This window comes from Lissotriton vulgaris, chromosome 9 (assembly GCF_964263255.1).
Source record: "Lissotriton vulgaris chromosome 9, aLisVul1.2, whole genome shotgun sequence".
Lineage (NCBI taxonomy): Eukaryota > Metazoa > Chordata > Amphibia > Caudata > Salamandridae > Lissotriton > Lissotriton vulgaris.
In genome coordinates, this window is record NC_141697.1 from 519654784 (window position 1) to 519671034 (window position 16251).

Here is a 16251-nt window from a genome sequence, read left to right on the forward strand (position 1 = left end):
TTTTTAAACACAACCCATTTTCCTATAAGGAAAACAGGGTACATTTTTTTTTAATGATTGCTTTATTTAAAATCAATCACAGACACAGTGTCTGCTGACCCCAGCAGTCCAACATCCCTGTGACTTTAGAGATTTCTAATGGGTTGCAAATTACGACCTGCCTTATTATTATTAATGATGTAGTCAGAGGTGGCTCTTCCCCTAAAGCGGAGGACCGTCGCCCCACTGCTTTTTTGCAGTGACACAAAGGGAAAAAATTATAATAACTTGCGTTATTATCATTTTCTTTTTTCCTACTTCCGAGCACTTTGCGTTAGGGGGCGGGAGCAGGAGAGGAGTAGGAGCACCCTCCTAAAGAGCACAGTGACTGCTTGGCTGGCCCTTTCGGCCACCCAAAACAGTCTTGCTCACTTTGCATGTTCGACATGCAGGCTGCATTACGGCCTACGTGGAGAACATGTCCAGGCCCCCAGTCAGCGTCTTAGCTCAGAAACACGACACTCAGACCAATCACAATGCTGCAAAGGCAGGGTTGTGATTGGCTGACTGGCCGTCTGGGTGTGCTTCCGGTAAAGCCGAGCGAATGAGGACTACAGACGCAAGGAAGCGGCGAGAAGGTACGTTTTTATTTATTTTTGCTTCCCCTGAGTCCTCCCTCTTCCCACACTCGCCCCCTTCCTCTGATCAGTGCCGGCTGACGCTGTAGGTAGTTCGAGTTGCGACCCATTAGGAAACGCAAAATGAAAGTCATGGAGTCTCTTACATTCAAATAGCGATTACCTAATTGCAATTCGCAGAGTATTACAATTAGTTAATCGCTATTTGAAATAATGATATATGTAGCCCTTAGGTCTTTGAGACTGAATTTACACTACATACGCCTGTCAGGAATTCAGAAATTGATTCCTGCCATACGTCAGCCCATTTAAGTGTATAGAGATCTACGCCACTTGTGCAGGGTTCTTTGCCCCCGTAAATCCCTCTCAGGTAGTGGAAAAGTTAGTTTCACGAGGCGTGGTTAGCCTTGGAAGTTTATGAGCGCTCACAAGCATGGATGTTTGTTATTATTATTATTATTATTATTATTATTATTATTAAAAAGGATTTGGTACCGCGCACATACACCAATTGGTTTCTTGGCGCTCGAGACCGGGTGGGAGGAGAACATTCAGGGGCAGGGCCGCTAGCCATGCGCCAGACGGAACAGGTAAGTTTTTAAAGAATTTCGAAAGCAACGATAATCGGTAGACAGACGAATGGCAAGAGGGAGGGAATTCCAGGTAGCCGGAGCAAGGAAGGAGAAGCAAGCTCCTCCATGTTTCTTGCGGTTAAACCTAGGGGTGATCAGAAGGTTATGTGCCGAGGATCTGAGGTGACGGGAAGGGACATAGGCAAGTAAACAGGAAGAAATAAAGGCAGGAGCGCATGAAAACAGGGATTTGAAAATGGTGCAGGCCATTTTAAAAACACACCGCTGTGCAACTGGGAGCCAGTGTAAGGTTTTCAGCAAAGGGGTGACATGCTGATGTTTAGGCTGCCGAAAGATTAGTCTGGCTGCCTGATTCTGGACCAGTTGGAGTCGCGAAAGATGGCAGGCAGGGACCCCCACGTATAGACAGTTGGCATAATCTAGACGTGAGGTGATGAGGGCAAGGATAACAAGAATAAGGGCCTCTTGAGATAGAAACCTGCGAATCTTCCCGATTCGGCGGAGGTGGAAAAAACAAGCCGAAGTGACGGTGTTGATGTGAGGCCGCATTGAGAGGTCACTAGAAATAGTGACCCCCAGGCTCTTCACTTTGTTCACTGGACAGGGAGGGGAACCCAAAGCTACAGGCCAGAAGTTGGGAGACCAGGGAGTAAGAGAACCACCGGTCACCACCAGCTCCGTTTTACTGGGGTTGAGCTTAAGTTGACTAAGGTTCATCCACTCATAGATGAAGAGCATGGCGTTTTGAAAATTAGAACAGGAGGAGGGAGAAGAAATGAGAGGAAAAATAAGCTGCAGATCATCTGCATAGTTAAAAGCAATAAGTGAAAACTGACGAAGGGACAAGAAGGGGCTGCATATAAAGATTGAACAGAAGCGGGGACAAAGCAGAACCCTGGGGGACACCACAGGAAAGAGAGGATAGAGGGGCAGAGAGAGAAGAAAGCCGAACAGATTGAAAACGAAAATGAAGAAAAGATACCACCCATGACAGGGCCAGGCCAGAAATGCCAGCATTTCTGACACGGTCGACCAAGATACCATGGTCGACCGTGTCGAAAGCGGCTGAGAGGTCTAAAAGTACAAGGGCCTGGGACAGATTCCTGTCAGCTCCCTGTTTCAGTGTGTCCATAACTGCCACCACAACTGCCTCAGTGGAATGGGCGGGTCTAAACCCAGCCTGTCGGTCGTCGAGGAAATGAGTTTCCTCGATAAAGGCACTGAGGCAGCGGGTGACATAGGTCTCTAAGACCTTTCCTAAGTAAGGGAGGAGGGAGATGGGGCGGTAGTTGGCTAACGTGCAGGGGTCAAGGCCCGTTTTTTTTAAAATGGGAACCACCACAGCGCTTTTAAAAGCATTAGGGACAGAGCCTGACAGAAGAGATTGGTTTAAGAGATCAAGAGGGGGGCCGGGGCAAGCCGCGAAGGCAGCTCTTAAGATGGACGTAGGGCAGCAATCGTTAGGCGAGCCGGAGCTCACAGTCTGAAGCAATGAGAGAAAAGTATCCAGGGATTTCATCTCCTTCCTCTTTACACCCTGAAAACGTTTTTTACTCCAGCCAAAGGGTGGTGCAAATCCCTTTCCAGGATGGAAAGCAGAATGGATCACCCTCCCCCTCCTCTTTCCCTCCTTCATTCGCTGTCTACTTCCCCTGCTCCTACCTCCGGTCCAATGAATTTCTCCCCTTGCCTGCTTTCTCCCTCACGCATATGTTCTTATTGCTTGTCTCAACCGAACATGTATCTATGTGGCTATACTCTAATAACTGTTTAACCTTTATAACAATCTAACCTGTAACTATGGTCTGATACTCATGTAAAGCGCTCTGATACCCCCGGGTCTAGCCAGCGCTAGATAAAACCTTTCAAATAAAATAAAATAAATAAAGATATGGGGAGGGTGGAGGTAAAGGACTGTATCTATGAAAAGAAATATTTTCCACACCGAGGAAAAACACTGCATTTGGCAGAGGATTACATTCCCTGTGTGTGGAGTACTTCCCTGCGGTTAACTGTGCACAGCAGGAATAGCATTCTACTAGGTATTATGTGGCCTCACTGCCAGAGCTGTGGACTTTGGGGCTGGGAAACCAGGTTCGAGTCTCCGCGTTGGCTCTGTAATTCTGGGCAAATCACTTAATCTCGCTGTGTCTGCCAAAGAAAAAAATGTTTACGTACACTTGTGTTAATGTAACTGGTGCTCCTGTAAAGCGCCCCAAAACCTTCGAGTCGAATTCGCGATCTGTACATCTGCAAAAAAACAAAAATATATATAGGACCTTCAAAGTAAGATGAATGAAAACATGTGCCTAGGACAGCTTTTCATACACATTCTCTGGAAAACTGTGAATTCCAGAAAGTAGTAAATGATAAATCTACACTCACATATAGGTGTAAATCTGCAAGTGCAGATTTACTACTTTCTTTGTGAATCGGGCCAACGGCGTTCCTCTACCAAAGTGGTTAAGGTATATGGAAGGCAGCTCATCTCCAGGTAGGACGAGGAGTGTTCTGAGGTGATTCAAAGCAACGAATCTCGTGGGCCCGTAGGTGAGAGGCGCGAGACACGCCCCCGCGAGCAGATGCGCGTGCACTGAAGTGGCTGGACAGGGGAGCGCGCGGACGAGCGCTACGTCAGCTGCGTCTTCACTTATAAGTGTGTGAGCCGGGAGGCGGGCGGCACGCAGAGCAGCTCAGGAGAGCAGGCGGGACTGGGAGCGCAGATTGGGACCGGTGCAAAGGAGCCTGTTTGTCGGGGCATAAACACCGGACTTGGGGTTACCAACTATCCAGGGCACGGACTTTATCGGAGAAGACTACAAGGGGTGCCAGTGGAATCTGGGCGCACATATACCCCCGTTAGTGGACCCCCCACACGCCAGCAAACTGCTTTCAGCGCATAGTTGGACTTCACCAGCTGTATCAACAGACCCCCCCCCCCTGTGCGGACGGACCCACAGCCGGAGAGGGGCGCCCACCAGGACCCCACAGCCGGAGAGGGGCGCCCACCAGGACCCCACAGCCGGAGAGGGGCGCTCCCCCGAGGATTATACTGCCGGAGAGGGCAGCCCCGCTCCCATGCCCCTTCCCGGCGGGATGACGCCCTGAGCGGCCGGGGAGGATGCTGAAGACCGCCGTCCCCGTGGCCCTGGAGCGGCTGCAGCCCCCCGAGGGCCCGGGGAGGATGCTGAAGCCGGGGCTGCTGGAGTCCCGAGGCTGGAGGGAGAAGGGCGAGGCGGAGTCGGAGCGCCAGCGCACCCGGGAGCGCCTGGAGGCCACGCTGGCCGGCCTCGGGGAGCTGGAGTACCTGCGGCACCGGCAGGAGGGGCTGGTGAAGGCGGCGCTGAGCCCCGGGGCGCGGAGCGTCGCCCGGCCAGAGCCCCGCAGCCTCGAGGAGCGGATCCTGGAGGAGAACATCCTGCTCCTACGAAAGCAGCTGGTACGGAGCTCTCTTGTACGGTACTGACTCGCCGTGCAGGCATTGATTCCCCTGCAGCAGATATCAATCACCCCAGCGTCAGCCCTCCGTCTCCGCCAAACCCTTTACTACTGCAGATGTCCCCACCCCAATATCTTGCGTGCACCAAATGTCACCCCTGTAACAGCCCTCCGTTTGCACACAATTTCTCATAGCTGTAAAACGGTGCAAGTCTCACAGTAGTGAGTTATGACAGCCCAGATACAAATATTTCCTTTATGTAAATGCAGCCTTGGTACAAATCTCACCTCTGTAACAACTCTGAATCCACACACCACCTTTTCCTACTGCATATACCACCGTTAGCAAATCTCGCCTCATGTGACAGCCCTCGCTCCGCTCTAAATCGCTCATCGCTTTTAATCAAACGGTGCACACTTCTCATGTCTCCTAAATACTACCCTTGTAACTTCATCAAACCCGTTCCGATATTACACTGCTTTAAATACAGAGGGCGCCAATCTCACACCTGAACAGTAGTCTATGAGCACCAAACCTCTTAATACTGCTGATACCACCCCTTAGGCAAATCTCACGAATTCAGCAAATCTCTCCCCTGAAAACATCCCTCGGTATACTCCAAATCTTCACATTGCTTGAAAACAAAAGTGCAAATCTCCCATGCACCCCCCCCCCCCCCAACCACACACACACACACACACTTGCAATAGCTCTCGATCCGCAAAACACACCACTGCAAATACCACACCTTTAAACCAGCCTTAACTCTGCAATAACCCATACATCCTCGCAGCAGAATTGTCAAATGCCCCGGATCTCGCCACGCAACAAACACTTCGTAGGGCCCCAGGTCTCAAATCTTTTATTTGCATAAAATCTTTCAGCATAGCGTTATGTTTCTGGAAATGTTAACCCTGCACCAAATGCCGCCTGGGCAGACCTAGATCGCTTATACACGAGCACCATATTTTTACCCATCAACTGCTTGCGGTTTGTTACTGTGTCCACCTTTTGTTGTATTGACTCTGTTCAGTCTCTCTTTCACATCTGGATGATGTAACTTCTTGTGATCGGTGAACGTAGTGAGATTGTGTGGTTTGCAGTTGTCAAAACGTGCAACGTTTCCCTGTTACATGATTTGCGTTCTTGGGGCGCTCGGGAACGCATATGCAGGTCGAAGCGCCTTGCGACCTCGCCCAGTGGTGGGAAGCGCTTTATAAATTATGAAAGTACGTTCGCTATTTAACCACCCAGGAAACGCGTTGGCCCTCGCAAGAAGGGGGCGCTATACGTATATAGCTCTGCCCAAAACCCTGACCCACTTACACCGCTTGCTTACTTTTTTTTTTCTTCACGGACCAGCACTCGTCATTACTGTTTCTCTGTGTGCTATCTCATTCCTTTGTGCACCAAGTCAAACACCTCATTCTTCTATACACCCTGTGGCAGTGCTGCGTGTTGTGGTGTGCATGGCACTATTCCTCCCTTGCACTAATATCTCCCTTGTTTTGCCCCCGTGGCCCGCACTGCATACAGCCTTTTCGCCCTGTTTGTGGTCGTTTGTCGACATGTACTTGCGGGCCACGCACCCTCTTCCCCCGATATCTCGCATCGCCGGGTGCAGAGCACAGCCCCCACCCCTGCAGCGAGGATCCATCCACGTGTCCGGTGTTAAACACTACGAGCCAGCCACAGGCCTGGATCCTCCGCCCCGCATATCCGACACTGCACTTGGAAATACCCCCAAGGGAAATTCCAGGTAGGGGGAGCCCTTCACAGGACTTTCTGAAGGCCTCCTCATGAGCCAGTGGGGCTGGAGAATGGCACCTTGCCTTCACAGGAAATGTGCTCATTTCTCTACACCCCAGAATGCATGGGTCTAGTCTTAACTTCACACAGCAGGGGGTTCACGTTAGTCATTTGTATATTCATGTGTGCACGCCTATGCTTCCCTGCAGCTTATCTCGTAAAGCCACACATGGATTTCCTCGTATGGCATTCCCTGTTCTGCACAGCTTGAAAAGGAAATGTACGTTCAGGTCCTCACTATTTAGAGTACCTACTTGTTCCTGAAAAGTACCGTTGCTCTCCCATTAAATATACTGCAGTAGTGCAGAGATGTGCAGGTACTCAATTTTAAATTAAAGAAGTGCAGGTACTCAGTACCTGCCCATGAAAGCACCGCTGTTCCTGGGAATTAGCACCCCGAAGATGAACAGTGCCGAGTAATATTCTGTCCTGCTCAGTGTTCGCCAGGGGGCGCGCGCGATCCAAACAATCTTTCTGCGAGCTCTCCGCAGACTTCCTAAGTGCAAACGTCTCCTTGTGCATGGCAGCCACCGAGGACTGTACCGGCTCACCCAATGCTGACACAGAAAGAAGGGTCACTTACAATAGGGTAAAAGGGAGCATTATAGATTTCCTGCCCCACACATACTTATTTTGAAAAAGTATCAATTGGACCTTCTTTATACCAACCTATTTGCATCAAGGCAATCACTGCTGTTTTATATTTGGAAATTTGCATGGTGACCCATTAATAGCTCAGCAGTTTAAAACAGATTACGCATGATGTTTTTCGGCCTGAGGAAAATATGCCCCGAAGCTCAGGCCTGCTGGTTAATTTGTGATGCTTTTCCGAAAGGTGGCTACTTTTTTACGTCGCCACAATGGATATATATTTAAACGAGTTCATAGTCTACTTTCTACAAAGCCTCTTGAGCACATGCGCGCAGGGTCATTGGTTAAATATTACGCTCCCATGCCTTTGGGCACCGCCTCCCTGGTCACAGCTCTTGGGGTGTTTGATGTTCCCTAGAACGTAGTTTTAGGCGTCTCAGGATGAACAATCAGTGCCTGAAACTATTTAAGTGTAGGGCCCTTTCAGCAGGACGGGGGGGGGGGGGGGGTCGTTTTATAAACACTCTTCACTCCAATATGCTTTGAGCGCCTCTGCTTAACTTGGCTTGGTTTACACTCCCCAATTGGGTCCTGTCTCGGGCCTATCCTAGTGAACACCGTAACTTCCCCGGACGAGAAGCCCAAAGTCCACGTCCCAGAATCCTTTGGGTCACAAGTCGCTCGTCATAAACCACCCCCACAAACACCCCTGCATTGGAGACAACGCTGTTCTACGGTAATTTTACACGGGCCTCGGTAAGCAAACTACTGTCAGCAGGGTTTGTTTGGCAGCAGAAGCCCCGCAACCCCTTCGATTCGTTTTCCTACCCTCGTCTAAAAAAGAAAAAACAAAAAACTTACACGGCCCTCCAGCAAGGGAAACAAAAGGCTCTTTGTCTTTGTGAATTCCTGCCGGAGCCCTGTTTGCATGTTGCCATCTTCCTCGGATAAGAGAAAGCAGGCCCAACCGTATCATTAGCCGCTGTTTAAATAACCCCTTTGCATTTCAATTACCTGCCCCGGAGAGTCAATAGGCCGAGCTTCGAAAGCAATCAACATTTGGACGTCTGCGGAGGCTGCGGCGAGACCCCCTCGAGTCCTCGCCACGTCCTCCCAGTGCACTCCGGGATTAATAACGGTCAATGATTTCTGGATTGCTACATACGTTTTCAGTAACTTTGGAACCAACACAGTCGAAATGGAGACTTTTCTATTATAGCGGATTTTTTTTAAACAGTTCAACTTTTTAAAGGATTGAATTTGAAAAAAAAAACACATTTGGACAAAACGCGATTTAAACGGGTATTTGGTGTCTGAGCGGTTTCAAATTGTTGTTAATGCACCACATTGAGCAGAAAAGCTATGTACATTTCTTGTCAAGCTGTTTCAAATTGTTGTTAATGCACCACATTGAGCAGAAAAGCTATGTACATTTCTTGTCAAGCTATCTAAAATGTATGATGGTGACAAACTGGCTTACATAGAAATTGCTGCCATTACCTTTTCTCAAGTGACTTCTTGACCACCGATGTTCATGCATAGGTCCGACTCATTTGCTAGCTCAGTGGAATTTCGATTTTTCTCTTGCTTTGTCACTACTGTAGCTTGATTAACCCCCAGGCTTTCTTTTCCATATTTTTCCTCTTTTTGACTCTGTTTCTGTTGAAGACTTTCTTCGTTCACATCATTTTCTGAAATATTTTCTTTAATATTTTCTTTAATATTTATCCTGACTCCACTCCTTTGCAAACTCATTGTCCATATGGCCCAGAATGATCTTCTGCTGAGAAACTTCAACCTTTAATGCTTTTGAGCCTCTGAATGTCTGAGCCTGTTATTTCTTTCACTCACTGTGTACAGTAGACCTCTTTCTGCTTATTCCCCCAGGACAATAAACTATTCATCGTAATCTTTCAATCCTTCAGGCGTTATGATCTCCAGATATAGACACACTAGTTCATAGTGCCTTGTCTGGTCCTGGTGCTCCTGAAGAATACTGAACATTGTGACCTTCTTCTGTATGAGGCTCCAGAACTGCACACAGCAGTAGTCCAGATTAGGCCTACAGATCTCAACACAGTATTCGATGGGAACTTTGTAGACCTGTCCATAATACATTAGCAAGGCCTCTATTTCTCGACCTAATACCACATATGATGCCTTGAGTGCTGGAACCGAGACTTCAGGTTCATCTTGAACTGCATGTAGTGCAGTTGGCAAGGCCTTAAAATTTGGAGGCGTTAACAAATCTGGAGCTGCAAAACCGATCGAGCAAGCAAAATAGAAAAGACCAGCTTTAGAGCCAAGGTCTCTAAAACTAGGCGCAGTGATCCACATGAGATGTCTAAATTGAACACCATGCTTCTGGCGAAACTTTGTTGTTAGTGTTTTTCTCATTTTTGATGGTCAGAACCTGCTTTCATTTACGTGAAGCGTTTTGCCAATGACTACTTATAACCTTATTTTCAAGAGACCGCTCAGCTGTTTTACTGCCAGGATCACCTCTCATGCTTTACTAAGGAATAAGTGATGTTTAAAGAACTTTTGATGGGTTTGGCAGTTGGGTGTTTTGTTCACAAAACTTACCCTCCACTTCTTACAGCAGAACACCCAGCAGCAGTGTTGGGAAGGTCACACACTCCCTCCCATCTGCACTACTGACTCTCTGCCTTTAGTGTTTTATGCTAATTGAGGAATAATTGTGTTTACATTTCAAGAGGTTATTAAGTTGACATTAAAACGTCGCACCCTGTTTCATTCACCTGGTTGCAAAAAGAACTGACCTCGCCTTCACTGCTTAGCATTGTACTCTATTAGTGGCTTGGATGTGAAATTGCTGAATTGTCACAACATTACCAGTTTCCGTGCTTTTTTTTAAACACCTGTGTTTTCTTTCCCGTAGAACTGCCTCAGGAGAAGAGATGCTGGTTTGTTGACTCAGCTTCACGAACTCGACAAGCAAATCAGTGACCTGCGCATAGATGTTGAAAAAACACCCAATGAGCAGAATGAGACAGACAGCCGCCCTAGCTCAGGTGAGCATAACACGAAGCTCTGAAGGCCAACATTTTTTTTTTAGATGAAGTATATTGGGGATGTATATTTTTAAATTTCTTTTTCTTTATTTTTAAAAAAAATGGTTTCCTCTGACCCATGGACATTACCAACTTTCATGTCTCTTGCCCCTAATACGGTCTATGCACTTATTGCACTAGACATGTCTACTAACCACGGTCTGCTATATTTCATCTAGTGCAACTGCATACACATGGCCACCTCTTCTCTCCTCTTGGGGCAAAACTAGCCGTAGTGTAATGGGTGCTGTGCTAATCGGGCCTTGGGCTAAGAGTGGCCCCCCACTGCTCTCCAGTTATCTGTCCTGTACTACCCAACCAAGGGTGTGTGGGGTTCAGAAGGACGCTATTTTCATTGCCCACATTAGTACATAAGGCATCCTTACTATGCTACCGTACTAGATTTCCCACTTGGCGTAGTTTGTCAAGGAAATCCATTTAACATTTCTCCTGCCAGTCCACCTTTTGTGCTTTAACACTTTAGGGTTATTAACAGGATTCAATGTTAATATTTTGATGTTTTTAAAAAAATTAAATATAAACATGGTTTTAACTCCATTACTCAAAAAGGAGGAAAGTTGTTTTTTTGTGGTCATTTTGATAGTTGACTTCCGTGGTTTATTATAGAATTCTGATTTTTGTATGACCGAAATGGCTCTACCATATGTGCAAGTGGCTGATATACGTTACTGAACCAGGCCATTTGTATTCACCAACTTATGCAACTTTTTGTCGCCCTGTGAATGGTTCCCGCCCAGGCCAGTGTTAATTATCTGGGTTTACTCCCTAAGCAGTTACGTTTCCTCTTACCGCTGATTCCTGCTAACCTTTTCAAGCGACGTGCGATTTGTGGTTAAAAATTATTCTTGTTGTTCAGAAAGAAACTGTGACTTCATACACCAACAGTGACTTTTGTGTTTCCAGGTTTTTATGAGTTGAGTGATGGCACATCTGGGTCCCTGTCCAACTCCTCCAACTCTGTTTTCAGTGAATGTTTATCCAGTTGCCATTCAAGCACCTGCTTCGGCAGCCCCCTGGAGGCTTCGTTGACCATCCCTGAAGGCCGTCCTAAATCTACAGGTGAGAGCAGCTATGCCACAGTCAGTCGAAAGGCAGCTGCGGAAGCGCCTTAGGATGTGGGATGGCGCCATTTGGTTCGCTCTGATTAGTTGTGTAGAGTTCTGCAGTTGAGTGATCTACACAGCTCCCATACGTAGAGACACAGCTCACATACACAGAGAGACACAAAAGTAGATCTTGCCTCTTGAACCTGAGCTAACAAAAATATTGTTGTCATACATTTAACACATAGGTCCCCAGAGAGTCTCAGGTATCTGTGAAAAGGGGCCTTTTTCCGGTGGGCTGCAAGGGTGGGGGCTGGTTTTGGACCCCTGGGAGGCCGTTTTTGTTACCGGGGCTGGTTTGCAGCATTGCAGAAGCTGCAGCGGTGAGACGGGAGTGATGCTTCCAATTAGAACCCCCTCCCCCCCAGGGCTGGCCAAGCGGTTTCCCAGGGCCGGTGTCGGCAGTGGACATGTTGGGTCCAGAAGGGTAATATCTGCTCTTGTTTTTGAGTTTTTGCTTCTGAAAAGGTCGAATAGCCTGTACTTCCAAGGATCAGCCCAATTCCGGGCTATCCTTTTTGCACAGTATAGCCAATAAGCTCTCACAGGTTTTCTTTACCACAGTTGACTTTTTTGACTCCAGTTCCTGCGCCTTACCTTTAGGCAAGCAGGCTATGGATACCGTGATTAAGGCAGATGTTTGGTTCAGGCAAGCATGGTTGCACTTGTGATGGACCGGCACGCGTGGCTCTGCCCGCATTCTAGCTGTTTTCTGTTTATGCCGTCTGGCCAATCGGGAAGCAGTTTTTGATAAATGGGCACCTGACGCCTGATTTTTGCTAGCCAAAAACGACAGCAAAATGGTGACATTATTGCAGTGATCTCTGGTCTTAAGTTTCATCTTGTTTGACAAAACTTCTCAACGTGCTCTGCAGGTTCCCCTTCTGTTGTTGGTAAACTGTGGCTGGTTCTCATTTTACCTTGGAACGGTGGTTAAAAGGATGGTGGGGCTTTGCTGGAATTTGAACCCCTGACCTTTTCAGATTGATCTGCTTTTGCAGCTGGCACCTCGCTCCTGGAGGGAGCATTTTCCAATACCTTGCAGCTGATAGTCTGCACCTGGCACCTGTGCAACTCGCTGAAGGAGACTTTCCTGCACTTCAATATGTTTTTATGGGGGACTCCTTCAGTGAACATCATATAAATACTGGGCGAGGCATCAATCTGCCAGTTGTCTCCAAGTGCCTGTATGAACCCGAAAAGCCGGGCTGTGCAATGTTTTGGCAGTGAAAGCTGCCTTTCAGGCATTAAATGAAGACATTTTCAATATTGTTTGATTGCCATTAAGACATCATTTTATTTTCTCAATTTTAGAAACTTTAATTTCTAGTCGTGCAAAAGTTTGTGCTTGAGCACAGGAAATGGAATGTTTTTTCCGGAATTGAAACATTAGTTCATTGTTTTAGGAATCACTTTATACAGTGGCCCTTTTTAAGTATTGTATTTTGAAGGCAGTTAGCCAGTATTTCAGTGTGTCTTTTCTTGTGGTTTTTAAAATTTTTCTTTTAATTTAAGACGTTTTTAACTTTTATTTTTAATACACAGATGGAGGTCTATTGTATGATTTTTTTTTTTTTTTTTTTTTTTGCACGTTTTGTTTCATTTCAATAGTTGTGATGGTGCACTTGTTTGGGAGGCTGATGTTCATCACCTGCTGTAATGTCAGTGTGTATACCGCAGCTGTTCAATGATTGTGGTTAATAATGAGATGGGAGACCTCGCCCATCAAGCTATCAATTTTGAACTGCTTTAATTCTAAATAAATCATTTGTTATAAAACCCACCATCAATTTACTGTAGATAATACTAGAGAATTAAATTTGTCTAAAAAAAGTAGAAAAGGAATTGCCTCTGTAAAATGGTTTTATCCAAAAACAACAATTTTTTTTTATTCCAATCCTCTAATCACAGGCCCAAAGTTACCGTTCTCTTTAGATTGGTTTCCTTGGCATGGTCTATGCTGACATCCTGCATAGTAAAAAGTTATGTACGGCTTTCAGTTTTGCTAGTTTGTTTACAGTACCAGTTGCAAACTCAGGTTTAAGTGTCCTTTGCAAGTTCATTCTTCACAGTGCTTGCTTCAAGAAATTGGTCAGGCATTTGTGCGTGTAGAGTTTCTTTAACTGTGTTCTTATAATACTTTTATTTGATTGCATTTCAGATGATCTCTTAGACTGGATAGACCACAAAGAAGGACAAAACGGCGACCAAGCTTCAAGTGTAGTGCGCCGTTCGTTGTCCGCCCCGAACTCCAGCTCGACTGATGTGGTTGCTGACGTCCACCCCCGATATCAGTGTGACCTGGTGTCTAAGAATGGAGGTGACGTTTACCGCTATCCCAGCCCACTTCATGCAGTCGCAGTGCAGAGCCCGATGTTCCTGGTCTCAGTCATGGGAAGTCTGAAGGAGGAGAGGCTTGGTTGCCACACGAGTGATGTTTGCACTGAACCTGAAACTAACACGGTTACATTGGAAATTTCTTCTCAAAGCAATGTGTGCAATGTGCCATGTTCAGGTAAGAAGTTGGACAGCTACATTTTGGGTGTTATACAGAAAAAAGTGCATTCAGTAAGGACTAACAAACCAAGAACAAGTTTGAACGCAGACCCGTCAAAGGGGATTTTAAGACATGGTAGCATCTGTCTCCGACAGACCAGTGGCGTTTCTCAGAGTAACAGTGCAAACATGAAGAATGCAAAGCCAACATGTTTACATTCCGGAGGAACAAACGCTTTGGATGTTAGCTCATCTTCTTCGCCCAAGCAGTGGTCTAAAGAACAGCCGGGCGAACAGCTGGAAAGCCGTAGGATGCCTGTCTCAAATGTCTACCCACCAAGTGGCGTGAACGAAGTTCCAAGCACAAACATCATAAGAAATAACGTTAAAACATTGTCCCCTTCTACACCTGCTGTGAATGTGGATGTTGAGAAACCAACACCGAGCTCTGTATCAACTGCGCCTGTAAAGGAAAGCCCATGTAGATACCCCTCATCGCACCAAGAAAATAAGGTTATTCAGCCCCCCACAAAGCTTGTCCCTAAAAACAATTGTAGATCTCCCTACCAAGTTGCACCCTCTTTGGTAGAGAGACCACAACTGGACTTCAAGAGTGAAGGGTCATCCTCACAAAGTTTCGATGAAGGGTTGCTTGTGAAGGGGCAGTACATACCAGCTCAAGAACAAGGCGTTAAGCTCCATAAAGGCACGAAAAATCTAAAAATTGTTAAAAGCTCAACTTTGAAACACCGGACCCGTGTTGTACATGTGGTTGAGAACTCTTCTCAGACACTGAAGGACAAAAACAAGATTAGTAAGAAGTGCCGTTTCTCAGAGGACGTGGATGTGAATAAGAAAGCAAAGCGACCTGTTCCGAGAACCAAGAAGACTTCATGCTTACAGGTAGAGAATGGCCATCCGAGCAGGCCACCTACTATGACCAAACCATTGCATAGGCCTCATGGACATGGCAAAGAAGGTGTTTTGGCTAAACCTAAATATAAGCGAGGGGATTACCGGCGATGGAAGTCTCCTGCTGAAATGTCTTATGAAGAAGCTCTCAGAAGAGCCAGACGGAGACCTGGAATGGAACCAGTTGGAGTTTTTTCTACAAAAGTTCAGTTTCCCTACCCCAGCCCTTACGCATACATTGCAAGTGACTCTGAGTATTCAGCGGAGTGTGAATCCTTATTCCACTCCACTGTGGTGGACACCAGCGAAGATGAGAAGAGCAATTACACCACCAACTGTTTTGGGGACAGTGAGTCTAGCCTGAGTGAGGCGGAGTTAGTAGGGGAGAGCACCACGTCCAGCGATTCTGAGGAAAGTGGGGGTCTTATTTGGTCTCAGTTTGTTCAGACACTTCCTATGCAAGCTGCCACTGCCACAGAACTGCAAAAGACCGCAAAGGCCTTTGTCAAAATCAAGGCTTCGCATAACCTTAAGAAGAAAATTCTCAGATTTCGATCCGGTTCTCTGAAACTAATGACAACGGTCTAAGTTTTTTTTGCCACTGCCTATATCTGTAAATATGTTCATATCGTTTTCTTAAAGTATTTAAGGTTGAGTATAAATTAAGTCTTTGTTGGTCAAAATGTATGACCATCTTGGAAAAGAACATTTTTTGGGAAGGGAAGAAATTTGCCTTCATGATCACAAGCACAGTATGAACTTCTTTTTTTGGTTGACTTAAATTACATCTGAGTACGCTGGAACCTGGCCGCCTTTATAGATTTAATGGTGCTGATTACTTTTGCTGCCCTGAGTTCTATGCAGGAAAGTACTCATTGCTGCCTTCAGAAGCACCACGTTGGCGTTTCCTCTTTGTCTTCAAACCTCGCTAACGCCTGTGTGGATTAAGTCATTCCCATTAGCTCACCACTGCAAAAAGCAACCTTCCACTGTACCCTTGTTAAACCAATAATCAATGTATCCTGCCCAAAGGGCTTTTTGCTTCAAGCATTTGCATGACCGCATGCCCATGCGCATTGGTTTAATCCAGCCAAGCAAAAATAATGTACATTATGTAATACACTTGTTTTTCTATAATGTAAATTATATAACACCATTTTACACGGTAATAAACTGGTTGCTTTTACACTTTGCCTTAATTTGGTTGGCAAGAAAATGCACTGTTGCCACCTGGAGCGAGGTTTATGCAATTGTTTTGGAACAGGATGAAGGAAAGGTCTTAAAAAAATTATGGTGAACGTCTGCTCAGAGTTATTCAGACTGGCCTGGACCGCGGCTTATGGTAATATCTTGGCTTTCAACCCAGGATTGTTTCTTCCAGAGAAAAGGGGTCTTTAATTTTCAAGTCTCGCCAGTCAACACTGCATATTCGTACATTTCCCCCCCCCCCCTCCCCAACCTCTCTAGAACCCATAACTTCAGGTACACCGTTTCCCACTGTGTTTATGCCTTAAATTTCTTTTATTATTTTAAACTCGTTTTTATTTTTTTTGTTAGTTTCAAGTCTTCGTTCAGAACTGTGGTTTATTGTGTAAT

General features: G+C 46.2%; 1 protein-coding gene across 1 annotated transcript; it reads left to right on the forward strand.

Annotated features, from left to right (window-relative positions):
* Positions 1-3888: 3888 nt before the first annotated feature.
* Positions 3889-15841, forward strand: DACT1 (dishevelled binding antagonist of beta catenin 1). The gene is made up of 4 exons (XM_086937988.1): positions 3889-4649; positions 9952-10084; positions 11048-11203; positions 13409-15841. Exons 1-4 carry the CDS (start codon positions 4332-4334, stop codon positions 15241-15243), a joined length of 2442 nt encoding a protein of 813 aa, XP_086794114.1. The 5' UTR covers positions 3889-4331; the 3' UTR covers positions 15244-15841.
* Positions 15842-16251: the final 410 nt, after the last annotated feature.